Here is a 21601-nt window from a genome sequence, read left to right as displayed (position 1 = left end):
TGCAGATGTGGCCACAAAATGAACTTTATATGGTAGAGACAACATTAAGCTTGCTGTCACCGTGACTTGGGGCTGACTCTATTGGTGCTAAGAATGGCAGTTTGGTAGGACATAGTGGCTTTCAGAGTCCTGGGGAAATCCTAGTAGAAATCTTGGAGTGGGGAAAATGAACTTGTTCCAAAGAGGAGTCTAGGTTAGAGAGAGAAATATTGAGATTTGGGTGCCATCAGCGCATAAGTTAATTCATTCACGAATTCATTTGTACTTTTATTCATTTATTCAATAACATTTTATTGAGAATCTACTCTGTGCCAGCCCCTGCTATGGACACAATATCCTTGCCTTCACAGATCTAATGTTTAGTGGATATGTGGCTCTCAGGGGTAATTAGAGCCATGGGAATAGCTGAGACCTCCTTACAAGGAACCCATGAAATGAGAACTCACTGGAATCTGCCTCCAGAACACCAGCTGCAGGGAGCTCTGATAGAGACCGAACCTCAGATGGAAGCATGCTCAGCTCCTCACTCTGCAGCAAGTGAGCAGTGAGAAACAACAGAGATGCATTTTCTTTTGATTTTATTTTACCTGTCAAATAATCAGGGTTAAAAAAATGGTAATAAAAAAGATTACACATAGGGAAGCTTGAGCTCTTGTACGCTTATGTAGAAGGACTCTCTGTCCCTTGATAGGATCGGTGTTTCAGGAGCAGCTGTTTGGAGATATGGATCAAGAGGCTGGAAAGTTTATCTACCTTTAGATCCAACTATTTCCTTTTAGAAATTCAGGAATGAATTAGGATTTGTTATTTTATCATGAATATATATAAAAGACTGAGACATGAGAATTGTCATTACAGTATTTTTTTATAGTATTGAATAATTTGTTATCATTTAAGTGCCTAAGTGTAAGGGCTTATTCAATAAACAAGCAACATTACTCTATGGCCACCATGTAGCCATTAAGAATGAAGGTGTTGAGGATCTTAAATAATGTGGAAAATATTCATCATGTGCTGTTTTGACTACAAAGAAAGTTGTGGACTAATTTATTAAAAAAATGGATTGAGAGAAAATGTCTGCAATTTTTAAAACTAACAAAGGACCGGCTTCTAGATATAGTCTCACAAAGCAGCAAGAGAAAGACAAGCAAGGAAAAAATAAGCAAAGGTTATGAGTAGTTAATTCACAGAGGAGAAATGCCAAAAGGCTATCAGGCATGTTAAGGAGTGCTCATACTCATTAGTAACTTAGAGAAATGGAAATTAAAATGACAATGCGAGAGCTCTTTCCTTCGATCAGATTGCAAACACTGGAAAGCTGGGTGATGCCAAGCAGGGTGGTAATGAGGTCACTGAGGAGCCTTCAGATGCTGTGTGGGAGATGGCCTGATGCCAGCTTTCTGGAGGCGTCTTAGTTGGTGGAACTTAGTTGCACTGAGCAGGCATACTCCCTTGACTCAGTTCTGCTGCCCCTGCCTTCATACCCAGAGTCAGTCATGAGAGCCCAGTGAAGGGATCCACGCAGGAATATCCACCCCAGCCCTGTGTGCAGGACGGGATGTTGTGGCTAATCCAGCCATCTATCACTGAGAAAGCCAACAAGTAAAATAGGCATGTGATGCCTACTTTGGAACACAAGGCAGCAGTTAGAGGAAATGAACTTGACAAACACAGAGTCACGTGGTGGAGTCTGAAGACATAATGCTGGGTGAAAGAGTAAGAGCAGACAAGATGCAGAAGAGCATTCGCTAACTTAAGTGTATGCGGATGGAAATCAGGTGCTGTGTGTCATACTCCTAAGTTCCATGCTGGTGTACTCATACTCACCAAGCGGGAGTGTGGGTGGGGTGGGGACACAGCAAATGCAAATGGAGAATGGAGATCCTGGTGATAAAGGAATAAATGAACACAGTCAGAGAGGAGCCCGCCCAGATCAGGGAAGAGGCTGAGGGATGTGAGCAACTCCGCCCACCGCCTGCCCCTTAGAGTCAGCCCCTCAAAGGAAACGACTTAATCCCCCACAAAACCCCATCCCAGTGCCCAACAAAAGCAAAAGTATAAATAAAGTTTGCATCAACACTATTATGATCATGTTCTTACTAAACTATATATTCACAGATAGAAGCTGGAATGTCAGCAGTCATGTTTTCTGGGTATGGGCGAGCATTATGTTCTTCCTGATTTTTGGTTTCCTCCTGGTTTTTGAAAATGAACTGACATGGCTTCTGTAATAAGAAAATGATTTCTGAAAATGAATTCAGAGAGTAAGCAGTCTGTGTGCTCGAAGAGGAGTCGGGGCAGGCTGGGTTCTGCACATAAAGAGTGAGAGGGTTTCAGAGAGGGGCCGGTTAGCCTTGCTGGTGACGTGTGGCTAAACTCCATTTTAGCCTGCAAGGAGTGTGTGTTTGGGCTAAAAACAAAGCATGATGTAACCCCACTACTGCTGGACCCACTTCTTTATGTCACTCTGGTTGCTACCTTGTGATTGTTGAATGCCTGCTGGGCTCCTGGATGGCTTCCTACGTGGTAATGTTGAGTTTGGTGAGGGCTTTTACTCAGGGAGCCTGAACATTTTTGTCCCTTCTTAGAGTTTACTGAACTCCAGACAAACAAACAACAAACTATCCTATGTTATGGTGTAAGTCATAATTGAATGACAACTTTTGAAGGTGTGTACCTTTGGGAGGTCACTTATTGGTGAATTGGCCCTTGGCTGTTTTCATCATGTAAGTTTTTGCTCTTGTGCCTACTGACTTGAGGTTCCCGATTTGCAAACACTGCTCCTGTGTGCACTTAGGGATGAGCTCCTGTAAGCTTGGGGACTTAGAGGGTCATTTTGAGAACAAAATACCCTAAAAATGTCGAGTATAAACCAAATAATGCTTAGAATGAGGAATCTATCCTTACAGACCCATCATAGAAGGAACTTCTAGATATAGAATTATGTGCCTCTACAAATACCAGTGAACTCTTTACATCTCTTTTATGTATGCAGCCTTTCAAAAGAGAAGCAGCAACAAGTGAAAAGACAAACAACCCAACCTCCAAAAAACAAACAAACAAACAGGCTTTAGTGTGAAAGTTTGCATTTCAACTTGATGTCTAGCTGCCTATATGCCTTTGGCCCAGTTTCCTTACTTACCTAGAGAGAATAAGGGCACCCATCTGTCTGTGTAGCTGTAAGAGAGTCTGTCTGAGTCCTGTGTATAAGATCCCACAGTGCTGGGCACACACTAGATTGTGAATTTGTATTAATCACATCTAAATCTGAATCTCCTTTTTAAAAAGTCTTCCTTATTTTAGTCTGTTTCAGATTCTTAGGGGAACCATCTTCAATAGGAACTGGGCTGAGTGAGTACAGTACCTTCTCCACGGCCAGAATCATCAGGAAGTGATGTGACAGGAGTGTTCACTTCTATTTGTTCTGAATTCAGATCTGCTTTGCCACGGCATGGAGGCAGAAGATCTTTCAAAGGCTGAAGACAGAAATGAAGATCCAGGTTCCAAAAGTGAAGGGCAGCTTGCTGCTGTGCAGCCTGATGTCCCACGTGGAGGGCAGTCCCCTGGCCCCACAGCTCTCTGGGACATGCTGGAAAGGAAGTTTCTGGAATACCAGCAATTGACTCACAAGAGCCCCACTGAGCGTCAGAAGAGCCTGTTGAGTCTTCTCCCCCTGTTCCTGAAGGTTAGTGTTCTTATTTTTGAAACTGTAAGGTGATAGGTGCTCTGGGACACTTCTGGGATGATTGCATAGTGAAGTTGGTGGTTTTAATGTCATCACAAGTGGACTCTGATTGGTTGCTCAGGGGAGAGTTGTCTTAGCCTGCTAGGGCCACTATAACAAAATGACATAAACTGGGTAGCTTAGACACAACAGACTTTTATTTCTCATAGTTTGCAGCCTGGGAAGTCCAACATTAAGGCACATTAAGTGTCTGGTAAGAGCTTACTTTCTGGCTCATGGAAGGTGTCTTCTTGCCATGGCCTTATGTGGTGGAAGGGGTGAGGGGCCTCTCTCAGGCTTATTTTATAAGGGCACTAATCCCATTCATAAGGGCAGAGCCAAATCATTTTCCAAAGGTCCTACCTCCTGAGACCATTACCTTAGAGATTAAAATGTCACTATATGAATTTTGGGAAGACCCTAGCAAGAGTGACATGCCAAAGATGACAAGTAAGGTTCATTTCTAGGGTGGAGAGGGACTTAGAAAGGACAGACAGTTAGCTTCTGAGTAATACTGTCTCTTTAGTTAAAAAATATTACATTGTTCAACTACAAACCCAGTTTGGGAGCTAGAAATAAGGCCAGCTTCTTTTGGAGGGAAGAGAGGATGGTATGTCCTGACACAAGAGTCATGCAGGTGGCTGGCAACCTCGCACCCCAGGGTTGCCAACATCAAGGCCTGGGAGAGCCAGAATATCTTGCATCAAATAGTAACAATAATGCAAAGTGAGATAAAATGAGTGGAGAGCACCAGAGCTTCACTCACATCCTGGTCATAGCTCCACTAAGGAAACCAGCGTATCTACTGGGTCTGCACTCTAGCTAGTGGCAGCTGGTGACAGGTTGGCTGCAAGGGATTTCCTTTGTTGTCTGGGAGCAATACTCCTGCCAGTGAGGTCTGCCTTATAGTTGAAGTCTAGTTGTAGCATTGAAAGCACTTTTTATGAGGACTTAGTGTTTACTTGACTATGGATTTGGGGTTATTTTTGAAAAGCGTATACCTACAAAATACTCAAAGCAGAGAGAACATGAGCTGCCTCTCACATTTGAAAGTAGACTATGGCAGATGGAGGCTTTGGCATGTTTTCATTGGTAAATGCCTTTGTGAATATATTTCCTGTAACTTATTCATCAGTAATATTTAAGGGTTTCCAAAGATGACTTAGAATCTTCTTGGAAACACATTTATAGGATGCATTCCATACTTAGCATTAAAAAGTTGCCAAATAACTCACTTTCCATTAATTCTTCATTTCCTCATGTTTTGGACTTGTAGTCCCATTCATCTCATTTCACAGACTGCATAACTAGGGCTAGTTTAGGAGAGACAGCTAAAGTTTCTCAGCCCTAGCCCTGCCTGCCCTGACAACCCCAGATTCTGGGAGGTGGGATAGTCTTACTCCAGTTCCCAGGTCAAATTTGTCTTATGGAAGGGACAATATAAGCAGTCCCCAGCCCCCAGTGCAAGTCACTGGCGATGGGGATGAATTCAGCCATTACTGAGCTGCTGGTTCTCAGTGGCACCTTTCCCACCCACATGGGCAGCCTGGGCTCTGATGAAAGGACTCTGCACCCAAGAGCCAGGACTTGATTCTTCTTCACCTCCCTGTTGTTTATTTGAGAATTCGTTTGTTTGCTGTACTAATATTTATTAAGCTCCTATACTCTGTTCTAAGGCCTGGGCTATAGGAGTGAAGAAGACAGAGGTTTGCCCTCATGGTGAGTGTGGCCCAGAGCAGAGGGCATTGAATAGCACACTGTGTGTTTCATTTGGCCTGCAGGGGTTCAGAATGAATTAGTGGCCATTTTTTATTTTTTTTTCAAAATGGAAAGCTTTCATATGAAAATCAGATTTCTAATTTATCTTGAAAATTTTGGTAGACCTAATACTGACAGTTATATGGGAAGGGTTATGGGGTTCCCCAGGTAACCTCAGAGCTCATTCCAACATATTTTACTCATCCCATATTACTAATGAATGTTATGTCACCATACAGGCATGTGAGCTTGTGACTCCATATTTAAGTGTTACTATTATAAGTGAACCTTGATACTCATCTTTGTTTCCCGAACCCTGTCCTCTTCCCGATAATGGAGGCATAATGACCCTGTTGTTGAACATGTGGGCTTTCAAGTCAAAGAGATCAAGGCTCAAGTCCTGGCTGCATCACTTATTTATTAGTTGTGTGCTGTTGAGCAAATTACCAACTATTGCTGAACCTCAGTTACCCATAAAGTAGAGTTAATAGCATTTCGAGGAGAAACCATGAGGGTAAGACAAGACAATGATTATAAAGTCCACAGCTCATGGAAAGTAGACATTATTCCCATTACTTTTCCACCAGCCTCCAGGGTACTTACTGCACATGGACTGAAGCATTGGAGATTCCTGTCACCACGATTCCCCAAACTGCTGACACAATCTGCTACTCTGGATCCCTGGAGCCCACCTCTGGCAAACCCTGTAGAGGCAGAATATTATAGGCTTCTCATAATTTCCTTAATATTAATATTATTTTATTAAGTCCTACATGCCTACAAAACATTGTTTCTATTACGTTCCGACTAATAAAACCTTGCCAGAGCCAGAGTGCTCAGCCTTCTGAATTCAGAGTTGGTGGTGGAAAGAAAGATGGGGAAGATGGGAGATTCTTCTCAGGTGTAGTGCAGATGAAATCTAACCTGAGATGCAGCTTGAGAACATTTACTAGAATATAGGCCCTTGTGTAAGAAGATAAGCTTGTAACCACTCTGTTCTGAATTTTATAACTATAAAACAGTGTTCTTTAAGATTTTCCACGAAGTTCCCCCTTGGAAATAACAGAATCTAAAATGTTATGCCACTTCTGGAATGTGGCTGTTAACATCAAAGCCTTATGCATGTATTGGTTCTCATTGAAATCATACCCTGCCTGGGCTCTGAGACTCCTGAGTACAAACAAAAGAGTCCCGAACTCCCATGTGTGATGGAGCTCAACTCTATACCTGACTCTCTTCATTTTTGGCCCAAAGAAAATTAATTAAGATGATTTGGAATATTCTTTGTTCCAAAGCAATGCACACAAGGGATTTTGAATTGTCACTTCTGCTCAGAAAGGCCATGTCCCTGTGGTGTGGGGTCTTGTCTTACTGACCCCCAGCCTCTTTATTAGTTAGACTCTGATTGGAAGGGGTGATCTGTGTTGTAGCTGGGGCTGGGTGAATCAGGTTGACAGCTATGTGTGCCTCTCCTAAGTTGTTGTCACCTGGTAGCTTCAGCCTTGTGAGTCTTGAGATTTGACAATGGGCATTGTCTTGTGCATCAGACTCCCTCAGAGCTACTTCTTTGGCATCTTCTTCCCAGAGAAGAACTTCTCATTAGCCTGTTTGGTTTTCTCTCATATCTGACTCCTCCAAACACAGAGCACTGAACTTTCCCCTATCCCTGTCATTGTTTATACTTGAATCTGCAGTAACTGCTAGGCAAGCACAAAGGTGGGCTTGGTTCGTGATACAGTGAATCCCAGCCCCACGGCCTCTTGAGGTGAAGAGTGGCTGCAGGAGTGCTAACCTACTCAACATTTTGGCTACTGTCTAGGTAATAAGGAAGAACCCAATGGAATCTCAACAAACTGGAACCCAAAAAGGGAGCTGCCCTGAGGGGAAGAGTGAGAAATGGGATTCTCACCCAGAACAGCAGGTTCCCTCCTCACCTAGGGTTCTTCACTCTTCTTGTTAGGTCAAGGAATTCTTAGCCAAGGCACGTTGAAGGGTGTTTCAGTCCTGATTTAGGGTTAGCTCCTTCCAACCTAGCCTTTTCCCCTTTTCTTTTATTTCTTTTTAATATCACCCTATTCTTTCTTTGACCTGTACTAACCAACGTGTATATGAGAAATGAGGCTAAGAGATGAAATGATGCCTTAGGTTCCAACACTAGCAAGGGGCAGAGCCAAGACTTAAACTCAGGCACCCTGATACCCAGGTGAGCAGTTGCTTTCACTGATAATAGCTAGGTAATATCCTACAGGTTCTAACTAGCTAGCCAGACATTCCGTTCAGTGTTTACATGTCCTCACAATAACGCTGTGATGTAGGTAGTATTTTTATCCCAGCTTTATAAATGAGGAAAGAGAGGTTTAGGGATGTTGCATAACTTGGCCAAAGTCCCCCAGTTGTCAGCTGGGAGCAGAACGTTACCAGGGCAGTCTGCTGTAGCTCTGCATTATTAACCACTGGATGTCCTTGCTCAGTGCTGGGGTTCCTAGGATGGGGCAGATCTGGTTTTTCTTTCCCTATTTCATGACTCACTGGACAATGGCTTTGCCTGGTTAAGACCTTACCTTTCCCTTGGGCTCAGAAAGAATGTCACCCCCGCACATAAGATGTTTAGATTGCTGACTCTAGGATGTTGCAGATAAGGAGGAAGTTTTATTTCATCACATGGAAGCAACACAGAGCCAATGACTTCTGTGGTGTGCAGGGTAGTGTTTTTTAAGAAAGATTCAATAGACTGTTATTCTTTTCCTGCCAAGAGCCTTGGGGTTTGGTCTTTTCAGAACCTTTCCCATCGTATGATCTCACACCAAGTGAAGAAGGTGTTCTTCTAGCAATCATGGGAAGGTGCTAGTTTTGGGGGAAGAAAAGCACTTGAGGTCCTCATATTGCACAGAGATATCCTGTAATAATAGAAATAGGGAAATCTAGAGCTACAGAAGTAGCCACTAAGGTTTATTCATAGAATGTGGACTTTGAGAGAAAGCAGAAAGTAAAATAGAGAATTCTCAGCAATTAATGTAAAATCTATCAATGTCTGAGATAGACAACCTGGGAGGTGGGGCCACATTGGAGAAAAGGGAAATATGTGAATATGGTAGATTAGAGGTGCTGTGAATGGGCTCACACTCTTCCCTTCAAGAGGTGAGATCTTCATCCCTTCCCCTTGAATCTAGATGGATTTGTATTGACTGGACTAATGGAACAGGGCAGAAGAGATATTTCCAGACATCAGCCTCAAGAGGCTCACAGCTTCTTCTGCCTCTCACTTGGCATACTCACTCCTAGAGTCTAGCTGCCATGTTGTGAGGAAACCCAAGTAGTTCTGAGTGAACACCTGTGTAGAGAGGATCCAAGGCCCTGACCTTGAGGCTGCACTTGCTGCTGACTGCCAGCGCCGTCTGGCCAGCCCTGTGAGCACACCCACCATCTTGGAAGTGGATCTCTTAGCTCCCATTAGCTGTCCTAGCAGAGTGGAGCACAGAAAATGTGTTCCTGCTGAGCCCTGCCCACATTGCAGATCCATGAGCAAAATAAATGATTGCTATTTTTTTAAGCCACTGAATTTAGGGGTGGTTTGTCATGCACAACAGGTAACTGGAAAAGTGGGTAACACAAGAAGGAATACATCCATTTCCTAGTACGGAGGGATTGAAATGAACACTAACTTAGTTGTATTTAGAGGTGAGTGTATTTTGGTGTTTGTGTGTGTGCATATGTGCACATTCCTAGGCTGACTAGTCAGCCAATGGTGCAGAGTTTATGATGTTGAGTATGATTGATCATTCTTGTAAAAACCAAGTGTGGATTTAACTGATAATTGAAGAAAGATAAACACTGTTAAATAGAATAGCAAAGATGACCAACAATTATTTTTAAGTGTGGTGTCCAGAGGGGAGAGTAAGGGTAAATACCCCTCTTTATCCACTCCTCACTCTACCCCATCTTGGAGTGGGACCTGCAACATGGTTTATTCCAATCTTGGGGAAATAACACTTTTGCTGTTTTGTTATTTTAGCAAAGTTTTGATGCACTGTTTTTTGTTTTTGTTTTTGTTTCTGTTTTTTAACAGAGGAGAGGGTCCACTGCATCACACTCGCAGGGAAACTTCATGCAAAGTCTCAGAAATGCTTTGATCTCCCTTAAAGACAAACCTGACAAACTCTGCAGTAATGGAGGAATAATGACATTTTGTTCATGCTGGAATACCAACCATGTTCTCTTTGTCATTCAAAAGCTGGGTTTTTCCTCTCATCTCCCCTAGAGCTTTGCCATTCTTTATTTTCCTTTGGAGACCAGAGCATCATTTTCTTTCTCTTTCTTCCATGTGAAGGGACAGCCATGAGGCATGATGGTGCAGCTTAGATAATGTTAGCAAATAAAAGTTTTTAAAAATATTGAGCAATATTCTCCCAGCATGTAAATCCCAGTTTGGGAAAAAATTAGGGCCTTTTGGAAGCTGCCTTAACTCTTTGGGGTCCCCATGGTACCATTCAGTAAATGATTGGCTCTGTGCATCAAACAGCACCCCGGTGGCCTGAAAGAGTTAATGCAGCTTCCAGAAGTGCCCATTGAGGTCCCAGGAAGGAATCTGGGCCTTGGGAGATCTGGCTCAGAGTACAATTACTGTTCAGCTCACAGTGGCCCAATTTGCTTTATTGTGGAGTGCCTCCTGGAGTCCCACTGCTCCAGAGACGATATAGATGCTTCTGAGTCAACTGCCTGCAAATTGGTCTTTGAGGGGTTTGTCAGTGCAGGGAGGAGTTGCAGGGATTTGTTAGAAATACATCGTAGCAGAGTTCTCATTTCTAGGGAAGGAAATCATCTTGCCACAGAAATTCCAAGCCAAAAGGATGGACTTTTTCTCTCCAGGGATTAACATGTCTGAGTGGCAGCTGGCTTGCAGGTGGCAGCCATAAGTTTCGTAGACGTGCCAATGCTACTTTGGGTATGTGCATGTGTGTGTGAAATAATTCAAACCCTGACTCTGCCACTTAACTGATTTCTCTTAAACTCCGGCTAAGCCTCAGTTTCTGTAAAGTGGGCATAATAATAGTACAAACCTCAAAGGCCTGTTGTGAGGATTAGTGGAGCTAATGCATGGAAGTGTAATGCATAGTGTAAGTGTTTAGCATGGCACCGAGGCCGAAAACATTTAGTCATTGTTACTGCGTATCATGGGTTTCATATTTGTTTCATTCACTTATCAAGTATGTATTGGAGGTCTGCTATGTCCAACAGTGTTTAACAGTAATCTAGCATTTTGGTTGTTTTAGCAAAGTTCTAACCCACTACTTAAAAAAAATTTACACAAGCAAATGCCAACCAAGTCTATTTATAGGGTAGAAAAAAATTCAGATCCACGTAAAATTTTGCTCAAAACACATGAGTACTCACAAACCAATATATAACAAATAAAACATTTCAGATAAACTAAGCTCCCTGTGTACACAGTCTCTAGATCATTCCCCTCCCTTTTCCTCCAATGGGGTTCTCTCTCTTGAATTTGGGGTGCCTCATTCCCTGGGTGGATGTTCATTTCTATTAGCTACATATACAGCCATCAGTAACATTCAATCTAGTCTTACAGGTTTTTATAGACTCATACTGTAATATACTTTGACAACTTGCTTTTTCCACTCAACATTCTATCTCTGGGATTCATTCATGTTGATGCATCTAGCTCTATTTCTTGTTCAGTACTATATAGTACCCTATTATATAAATATACGACAAATTATTCATTGTCTTATCAATGTATATTCAGTAGTTTTTTCCCCAGTTTTTCACAGCCACAGATAATGCCACACAAATGTTTCCTGTTCAGTACATGTGCCAAAATTTCCTTAGGGAATACACCTAGGAGTGAAATTGCCAGGTGGTAGAGTGTGTGCCCCTGTAACTTTGTTGGATCAGGTTAAACCCTTCTTCAAAAGGTTCTTCCAACTGATACTCCGTAAGTAGCACATGGGGGTTCCAGGATCCCTCTCATTCTCCTACATTTGGTATTGTCAGGTATTTCATTTTTGTCCACCCGAAAAGTATAAAATATTGAGGTTTCAATGTCCACTTTATGGATCATTAATAATTTGTTATTTATTTCATCTTACATAAATGACCTGTTTTTTCAGTTGTCTATTCTGTTCTTTTTTAAAAAGCAGGTTGTTTTTGTCTTATCTATTTTTAGTGGTCTGGATACTAATCCTCTGTCAGTGGCATGCATTGTGAATATTTTCTCCCAGTTTGTGGCTTGCCTTTTCACTTTGTTTATAGTATCTTTCAATAAAGGGAAGATTTTAAAAGGCTTTTGTTTTTAACAAACATAATGCCACAGCAAGACACACATTAAAAATGTTTTTCCTCTTGGGTTTTGAAGCCCTCCTTATCTTTCCTAGATGGAAGAGCTCAGATTAAAAAAGAACTCATTCAGGTCTTCGAGTAGGAGCTTAAGTGAAAGTGGGTGGTGGGTGGTGCTGAGTAGAAGCAGGGCAGCAAAACTGCCTTCCATGGAGGCCATGGATGCCCGGAATGTGCGCAGCAGCTGACCTTCCTGGTGGGAAGCAGGGACAGGGAATCTCTCGAGAACTCAAGTCCTGGACCAAGGGCAGTCCCTCCACTCTGACCATTGGTCTGGAATGAGCCCTTCTCATCACAGGACTAGGAAACTTAGCCAGTCCTACTTAGCCAGTTCTACAATACAGTAGAACAAAGAGAAAAGGCCATCTGCCCAGTGACTTGGCTGAAAAGCAGACTTACGAACAGGGCTACTACAGAAATAGGGAGTAAATTATGAAATGAGTCTGGCATTCCAAACAGAATTTTAAAACTCCTGACTTATACTAAATAGTATCCTGATAATAAGGGGAAAAGTCTGCAGAAAAAGGTGATTAGGTGGGATAGAAATACAGAAAGGGCAGATAAGAAAGAATTTTAAGGAAATTGAAAAAGAGGAGATTAAAAACAACAAGCTGGACTAGAGAAGAATCTTTTAAGCCTGGAACTAAGCCAGAAATTTTAAGAATAGATTGAGAAATTTGATTTCATGGGAATTTCAGATTTCTGTGTAGCAAAACCAAACAACAGCAAATTAAAAGACAAAATGACAAACTCAAAATAACTGAAGTTATATTATGGCCCATCTAACATTTTTTAGGTACAAAGAGCTCTTTTAAATAAATAAAAGGATATGAACAGACATTTCTCAAAAGAAGACATTCATACAGCCAACAGACACATGAAAAAATGCTCATCATCACTGGCCATCAGAGAAATGCAAATCAAAACCACAATGAGATACCATCTCACACCAGTTAGAATGGCAATCATTCAAAAGTCAGGAAACAACAGGTGCTGGAGAGGATGTGGAGAAATAGGAACACTTTTACACTGTTGGTGGGATTGTAAACTAGTTCAACCATTATGGAAAACAGTATGGCAATTCCTCAAGGATCTAGAACTAGATGTACCATATGACCCAGCCATCCCATTACTGGGTATATACCCAAAGGATTATAAATTATGCTGCTATAAAGACACATGCACACGTATGTTTATTGCGGCACTATTCACAATAGCAAAGACTTGGAATCAACCCAAATGTCCATCAATGACAGATTGGATTAAGAAAATGTGGCACATATACACCATGGAATACTATGCAGCCATAAAAAAGGATGAGTTTGTGTCCTTTGTAGGGACATGGATGCAGCTGGAAACCATCATTCTTAGCAAACTATCACAAGAACAGAAAACCAAACACCGCATGTTCTCACTCATAGGTGGGAACTGAACAATGAGATCACTTGGACTCAGGAAGGGGAACATCACACACCGGGGCCTATCATGGGGAGGGGGGAGGGGGGAGGGATTGCATTGGGAGTTATACCTGATGCAAATGACGAGTTGATGGGTGCAGCAGACCAACATGGCACAAGTATACATATGTAACAAACCTGCACGTTATGCACATGTACCCTACAACTTAAAGTATAATAATAATAAATAAATTAAAAAAAATAAATAATAGTAAAATCCCTAATAAAGTTGTAGGGTAAGAAAAGAAACAGGCAATCAAGAAACCTGAAAAAAGGTTATCCACCCTAGGAATCAAAAGGCTGCCACTGAGATGAGATATTTTTTCGCTTCTGAAGTTTTTCATTAAGGATGAAAGAGCACAGCGATGCTCAGTGTTGCCGAGGGTGTGGAGAAACCTGTCTGCTCACGGGAGGCCTGGAGAGTCTCATCTGGTCAACTTTGTCTGGAAGCCGAGTTAGTAATATGTACCAAAGTACTAGAAAATAAAAGCACACCCTTTAACTTGCAAGCCCACTTTTTGGAATTTATCTAAAGGAAGTAATTGAATGACTAAAACTGGGATATCTATACAGAATTTGAAACTGTATATGAGGAACAACAGGAGGGGCTGGATGAAGGCCGAGGAAGGGAGAAATCTGGAGAGGCAGTCCTGGTTCTCCCACAGGGACAGCGGGCGCCTGACAGGGCCATCCACTGATACCAGATGCAGCAAGCTGTGGGGGAGGCGGTGGACTGGGCTCTGTGTGTTTGAGGTCTTAGGGGCTCATGTTGAAGGGGATGTCTGGGCAGTTAGAGAATCTGGACGTATTGGTGTAGGGATGGTGGTTGAGGCTGTGAGGGTGAGTGTCGTGGTGGCCTTTTGTATGCACCTGGTAAAGGAAGTCGAGCTGTCAGCTTGGGCCGGTGAAGGGCAGCATGGCGGGTGGTGCTCATGCCCTGCTTGTGGCATTGCCATCTCTGACCAAGTCCCATCTGTTGCTTCAGGCTTGGGAACACTCCGTGGGGATCATCTGCTTTCCCAGTCTCCAGAGGCTGGCTGAAGATGTGTCTGACCAGCTTGCCCAGCAACTCCAGAAGGCCCTTGTTGGGAAGCCTGCGGGTAAGAGTACGGAGGTGCTGGCAGATCCTCTACAGAGAGCAGTGCAGCCCTGCACACCCTCCCTGGTCTCTCTGGGCCCTCTCTGCTTTCATGTGGAGCTACAGTGTTGCCTGCCAAAGAGAAGTGGGCCCCACTTTGCCACTGAGTGCCTTGGGGGCCAATGGAAACGCAGGAGGAGGGAAGAGGGGTCAGGGAGCTCTGCTACTTCTGGGACACAGACATAGACAAACAAACACACACACTGCACACAATACATTATACATGGACACACAGATACACTACACACAGATGCTACACATGCACAGACACTACACACAGATGTTATACACAGATACACACAGACACACAGAGATACAGAGACACACACACATATACTACACACACAGACACATACAGAGACCACACACAGAAACTACACACAGACACACACTCTACACATGCAGACACATCCAGAAACATGCTACACACAGAGATACATATAGGCACACACACACACACAGAAACACTGCAACACAGACACACACACACAACACACAGGGGACCATGGTGTCTCAGAGGAAGTGCTAGGATTGAAGATGCACCTGTGTGTTCAGTGGAGCTCTTGGTCCTGAAAAGATACAGAGGTCAAAGTGTGCATCTCTTGTGGGGCCTCCTGACTTGCATTCTTCCCCTCATGTGCGCTGATCCCTGGAGGCAGGGCAGAATTTCACAGTGGCTGAGGGCCGAGGGTCAGGAGGAAATTCTAAGGGGAAGAAATTGCTCAGCATGGTATAGATTTCAGGAATTCTTGCAACATAAGGGACTGTGTGATCCAGGAAGTAGGGGAAGATTCTGGGTTGTGGGGAGTCTGATAGCCAAGGAGCTTGTTCTCACTCATTGGCAATCAGAAACCACTGATGGTTGCTAAACAGGGACGGTGGCACGAAAAAGGCTGTCTTCCAAGGAGATTAGTCTGGCAAGGTGTGGAACGTTTTGTAGAGACGCAGGTGGCCTTGGGGATGTGTAGGAAAGATGCCGAAGTCCTCTACAGATGCTCAGGCACATCTCCTGGGAAGAGGGGGCCCTGGATGGAGGGGAAGCTGGGTGGGCAGGTCGTTGTATGCCCTGCTGGTGACACTTTCTTCCAGAGCAAGCTCGGTTGGCAGCTGGACAGTTGCTGTGGTGGAAGGGGGACGTGGATCAGGATGGCCACTTGCTCCTGAAGTCAGTGTACATGCTCACGGGGACAGACTCGGTGAGTTTCAGGCCATCGGCCTCTGCCCTGGGCACTGCTCATTCAGGTGCAGAGGGAGGTCGAGCACAGAGTGGTGGCATGTCCCAAAAGGGTCATTCGTTTCATAAAACAGATTTATTATTTCTCCTCCCTCCTCCCCTTCTGGTGTAGAACATGGACTTCAGAGTCTGAAATTTCCACCTTCCCACTTGACAAGCTCTATGTAACTGTGGCCAGATTGCTTTCCCTTTCTGCCCCTTGGTTGCATTTCTAATTTTAGGATTGGGGGTAATAACGCCTCTTTTCTGGGGTTAGTGTGGGATTGATAATGGCTGATGTTTATTGACTATTTCCTACCTGTGGGGCAAGGCTGGGTGTGTCTCAGACATATCAGTTAATCCTCCCAAGGACCCTATGAGTCAGAGCACGGTGATACCAGTGAGTGATGAGAATGTGGGCTTACCTACGCTGTGCACCTGCAGTCTGTCTGATTCCAGAAGCCATGCTCTGAGCCACTGTTCTTTATTTCTTCCTGTTACAGTCAGCCTGAACAACGTGCCCTGTAGGTACCTGTCCTACCCTCGCCCAGAGATAAGGGCTGTCCTCTTTCTTCCTTTCCCACCCATACCCACCGCGTGCCAGGAACACAGCAGGGAACGAGGGTGGCTGCTGCCCTCAGTGTAACTTCTCCAAATTCTTCCAGTTTCTACCTGCTACCCAGTTCCAAAGCTGCTTTACTAGATGAACCCAGACATGAGATGGGCATTTGCAGCCATGCTTGGAGGGGTGATAGGAGCATATCACACAGCCCTTGTCTGGGGCCAGGGGGTGGTACCTGATCTGGGAAGTTAACTGAAGGGGGGACCTCCTGACTCTTCTTCAGGTAAACTGCCTGCACCACTGTCAGGCACAGCGGCCTGAAGCATAGCACGAGGGCTCATCACATCTGCCCCTGGGGAAGGACTCTCTGCAGTCTAAGTGGTGACACATCAACCTAAGGGCTTGCTTTTCATTGCCTGTGCATGATGCATTGGGAGTGAGGTAGGAGAAGGACAGGGAGAGCTGCCCTGAGGGGGTCAAGGTTAACAAGGTGTCAAATACATGGAGGACAGTATCTTGCACTGTAAACCCTTCCAGCCAAGGCTAGGACTAGCAGCCTGCGTCTAGTCCTGATCCTGGCCCAGATTATACATTTGTCCTTCTCTTTCTCTGACTTCCCCATCATGTCTGTCAGGTTAACCAATGGAGTGGGAAGTTGCATGGACAGCATTCCATAGGTTGACCCCACAGGTGCTCACATGTGCGCATGCACACACACGTGCACACACACATGCACACATGCACGCACATGCACACACACACATGCACGCACATGCACACACAGAGGGTGCAGCTGCAGTAATCCTGGTGGAGCTGCAGGCAAAGCCCCAGGAAGAAAGATCCCAGGAAGTTCCTGGCAGGCTGGTCTCCATCTCTGCAGACTTCCTGTCCTCTTGGCCTCTGTCTGGCAGCCCTGAGCTGTTTAGTTGAGTTGCTGGCTGTCTGATTGTCAGTCATCACCTATTGTGCTGTTTGGACCTTGACGAGATCTGTCTGGGATCTAGATGAGAGGGTGGGGAGGGGCCTGATTAGGTCCTCACCACTGTTGTTCACACACATATTATCAACTTCACCTCTGGACTGCTTTCCCTTCCTAATCATGAGGCCCTGGGCCACAGTCACCCAGTATGATTTGCTAGGAAGCCGTTATATTCTAATTTATACAGTCCCTCCCCTTTTCCCTCCTTTCCACCCTTCCTTCCTTCCTTCTTTCCTTCCTTCCTTCCTTCTTTCCTTCCTTCCTTCCTTCCTTCCTTCCTTCCTTCCTTCCTTCCTTCCTTCCTTCCTTCCTTCCTTCCTTCCTTCCTTCCTCTGTGAATCTTATAAAGGAGCTATGGAGCACATAGTAGGCACTTTATATAAACTTAATCTTCATAGCCACCCTAGGTGCATCCTCTGGTTGTCAGCATTTCACACCTGATGATTGGAGCCCAGAGGGACTGTCCCACGGCCTCACTGAAATGGCTGCAGGGGCCTGATCCTGGGTCTGGGCTGACCTGCTTCTGCTGCCTTGCTGCCCGGGGTCACGTGTGCTCTTCTCTTGCAGGAGACGCTGGGCAGGGTTGCTGAGTCTGGGCTTCCAGCCCTGCTCCTACAGTGCCTTTACCTCTTCTTTGTCTTTCCTCTGGACAAAGACGAGCTTTTTGAGAGTGATCTTCAAGTTCAAAGGATGTTCGTGCAGGTGAGTTCGAAGAGGGTCTCCAACTCCCTGGGTCAAAACCTCATTTCGGGGACAGACTCTTCAATGCTTCCCGGAGATGCTTTTATCTTTCTCAGCCCTGGTTCCTGAACTCCTCTGTTCTCCCAGAGGGTCTAAGCTTCCCTTCCCCTCCCCCTCACCTCCCTCATGCTCTGCATGGCCTGCATGGTTGGAAAATAAATTGCCTCCTCTTCCCTGCACCTCATTGTGTCCCTATAGCACTGTCCCCTCCCTTGCTGTCTCCCAGAAACGTGGTCCCCTGCCCCTGCACTTGGCTTCCCTGCACCCATCCAGCTCCCCTCCTCCAGTCTGCATTCTCGAGTCCTGCCCATCCTCCCTGGGATCTGGAACCTCCTCTCCAGCCCCTTCTCCTCTGTTAACAAGCACAGTCTGCCCCAGTAGCAAAACAGTAGCCAAAATTTTCTAAGTGTAAGTTTTGTATACACCCCTGTGCCACAGTCTCACATGGGTCACCTCCAGGAGTACTCTCTGCCATCCCAGAATGTGAGTAGTGCTGTAATCCTGGGCCCATACAAATTGAGGCATGGTGAGTGAGCATGGGGTCTGGGGTCATAGAGGTCTTGGATGGGGCTGGGATTGGCACCCTTGAGTAAACTTGAGTTTACGTGTTCTTGGTGCCTCTTCCCTCCTCTCAGAAGACGTCTCAGGCCTCTAAGGATCAAATGCAATGTCCTTCTCTCATTCCCCATCTTTCCTCTTCTGTTTGACTGACTAACTTCTCACTTCTTTCCCCTGCCCACTTCCGGGCAGTTTCTGCTTTCTCAGCTTCTGACATGCTGAGCTCTCCAGATAACTCTTCCTGCTCCCTGAGCTTGCAGGGGAGGGTACGGAGGACCGTGTGGCCCAGGAGGATATGGCGGACTGTGGGGCCCATTGCTGTGTGTCCAGTGTCTGCAATGTCTCACACAGAGCAGGTGCTTGTGACTGTTCAGTGAAGTCCCAAATGCAGCTGTCCATGGTACACACATGTCCAATTGGCATCCACATTAGACGAATTCCCAAGTCCATTCTTCATTTCCAGAGGGTAGTGCATGAGTTCTGGCAGGTTCCATTAACGGTGGGTTACCCTCTGAGTTGCATTTGTGGAAATGTAGGATTCATCTGCTTTTATGTCAATCATATTCTAAGTGGAGGCCAGGACGCTGCACCAGGCACTTTCACAAATGTTTACTGTGTGGCTTTTAGGTGCCCTGAAGGAAGTGGTGCAGGGTCTGTCTTTGAGGTCTTCTGGGTATTGGACAGAATGTGTGCCACAGGGAATAGACCATACCTGCATTGCTCAAGGGTTTCTGTTACTTCATTTCACAAAAATATATGGAGCCCCTACTGTGCGCAGCTCTATGCCAGACAGACGGTTACTGCAGCAAGCATAGGGCTTCACTTTGAAAGGTGACAGAAGGGTGAAGAAGCCAAACAAGGGGTAAACAATCCAGGAATAGGTGTGTAGTTAGCAAGTAAAAAAATAGAGATGAGGCTTTGCTCTGTTGCCCAAGCAGCAGAGCAGTAGTCAGCAAGTTTTTAAGTGCTATGTAGGTAAAGCCAAAGGTGTGTTGGACAATGATGGCAAGAGGCCCTGATTTGTATGAGAGAATCAGTGGAGTCTATTCTGAGGGCATGGCATTTAACCAGAGAGCTGAGGGTTGTCAGGGTCCGAGGAGGTAGCCTGGCCTGGTGGGGTGGAGGAAGTGGAGAGGAGCAGAGAAATGGCCATGCAAGCCCAGGGACAGGTTAGACCTTGGTCACATGGCCACACCTACCTGCAAGAGAGGCAGGGAAATGGGACCTGCAGCTGTGGTCCATGATGCCCAGCTTCTCTATGTATCAGACTAGAAGGGGCAAATGCCTTCATTCCCATGGAAGGAGCTTGTGATATTTGCCACACTGGCAGCAGGTCCTGTTGGACCACCAAAAGCCCAGGGGAGAGCTGCAGTGGATAAAGTGAGTGAGAAGGCAGTGCTAGTCCATGCAGGATGCTATGGGCCCTGCTATGGTGCTGAGATTTTATCCCAAGTGGAGAGGGAGGTTTTGCAAGTCCCTCTGTTAGCCATTAGGAAAAGGGATTGGCAGGAACAAGGAACCCAGTTAGGAGGTTGTATGCTCACCCTCGTGGTCTCATGCAGAAGTAGAGTCTGAGTGTCAACAAATAATTCTGAAACACTTCCCTTTTTAAATAGCACAGGGTCCTGTTAATTCTATACCTTAATTGTGAGTGACACTTTTTGGTATCCCCATTAAAAACACACAAAGTCAATTACTTCTTTATTATTCTGATTTGGAAGGGATAACAATTATTTGTAGAGGGTTGATGCCGTCAGATTTGAGCCCCAAGTCCTGCCACCCTTTCGTAGGGGCTCTGTTGACCCTGCTGGTCTGGGGTAGAGGGTGACCCCATTCAATCCTGTCCTTCCCACTGAGACATGCCCATCAGTGCTCCAGAGAAGTAGGGAACAAATCCATCCAAGGAAGGTGACTTCCTAACCAGGTCTCATTGGCTGTTTATCTTCTTATTTTTCAGATGTTGCTCAATATTTGCAGTGACTCTCAGGGCCTGGATGGACTCCTCTCAGGAAGTGAGCTGCAGTCTCTGCTGATTGCCACGACCTGCCTTCGGGAGCACAGCTGCTGCTTCTGGAAGGAACCCACCTTCTGCGTGCTAAGGGCAATCTCCAAGGCCCAGAACCTCAGCATCATCCAGTACCTGCAGGGTATGGCCCGGGAGACTAGGTGTGGGCTGTGGACCACGCAAGGGCTTCCCTTGAACTCAGAGCAAAGGCTGAGGGCCCACTTTCTACAATGAGACCTGGGATGCTCTTGCAGCCTCTGTATAGAATTTGGGGACCAAAGAAGAGAAGAATGAGCAGCCATGTCCAGTAGATAATTCTACATGGCTTGGCTCCCTTCATGAAAGTGCTTTTCTTGTTCATTTTGCTGCTCCATTGGAGGGAGGAGGGAAAGAGGATCTCACTGTGCACATACTACCCATCAGACACTGTGCTGGGTCTGTTTGTACACTATCTTGCTTGTTTCTTTGAGATAGCTATTAATGCCATTTTGGAATGGGGAAAATAGACATTAAGAGCAGTAGAAGAATTTTTCAAGGCTATTCAGCTAGTGAGGAAGAGAATGCACTTTCAAACTTAAAAATGCCTGATTCCAGCACCCTCATTTTTACCCTGGGAACTATGTGTAGGGGATAAGGCCAAAGACTCTGGAGCCAGACAGCCAGGACTGGACTCCAGCTCTGTCCTCATAGTTGAGTGATCTCAGGCACTTAACCATTGGGGTGCCTCAGTTCTCTCATCTGTAAAATGGGGATAATAATACTGCTGATCTTACTGGGTTGTTGTGATTCTTTGGGGCTCTTCTGAGTCCTCACAGCTGAGAAGCTGAGCTTGCATTATCTCGAGTTCTCATAGGTACTTTTTCTGATCCACTGGATTGGCTTCCCCAGTACTCAGAGGAGGCTTCTCTCAATGAGAGATTTCTAAAAACAGTGACCCATCCAAATGCAAATCTGATGACCTCTCTTTTCAGACTCAAATCTTCCCCTGGCTCCACACCACTCTGGTGGGGTAGCCAGTAAGCCCCATGGCCTGCCTCCTAGGAATGGGCCACACCCTCCTTCCTCTCTGTGGGCCACACCTCAGTGTGCCAATCTTCCGGCTTCTTCAGTATCCA

The 21601-nt window shown here is 45.2% G+C and overlaps 1 protein-coding gene across 1 annotated transcript in view; it reads left to right on the top strand.

Moving 5' to 3' along the window:
* WDFY4 (WDFY family member 4) overlaps positions 1-21601 on the top strand; it is a 298615-nt gene that overhangs the window by 20904 nt on the left and 256110 nt on the right. Inside the window, exons 2-6 of the mRNA XM_025396309.1 lie at positions 3435-3685; positions 14276-14390; positions 15518-15624; positions 17750-17884; positions 20439-20628. Of these exons, the coding sequence (XP_025252094.1) occupies positions 3452-3685; positions 14276-14390; positions 15518-15624; positions 17750-17884; positions 20439-20628 (781 nt within the window). The 5' untranslated portion in view covers positions 3435-3451. The remainder of the gene's footprint in view (positions 1-3434; positions 3686-14275; positions 14391-15517; positions 15625-17749; positions 17885-20438; positions 20629-21601) is intronic.

This window comes from Theropithecus gelada, chromosome 9 (assembly GCF_003255815.1).
Source record: "Theropithecus gelada isolate Dixy chromosome 9, Tgel_1.0, whole genome shotgun sequence".
NCBI classification, from domain to species: domain Eukaryota; kingdom Metazoa; phylum Chordata; class Mammalia; order Primates; family Cercopithecidae; genus Theropithecus; species Theropithecus gelada.
The sequence above is the reverse complement of the archived record's forward strand: the minus strand, read 5'-3'. Positions and strand labels throughout refer to the sequence as shown.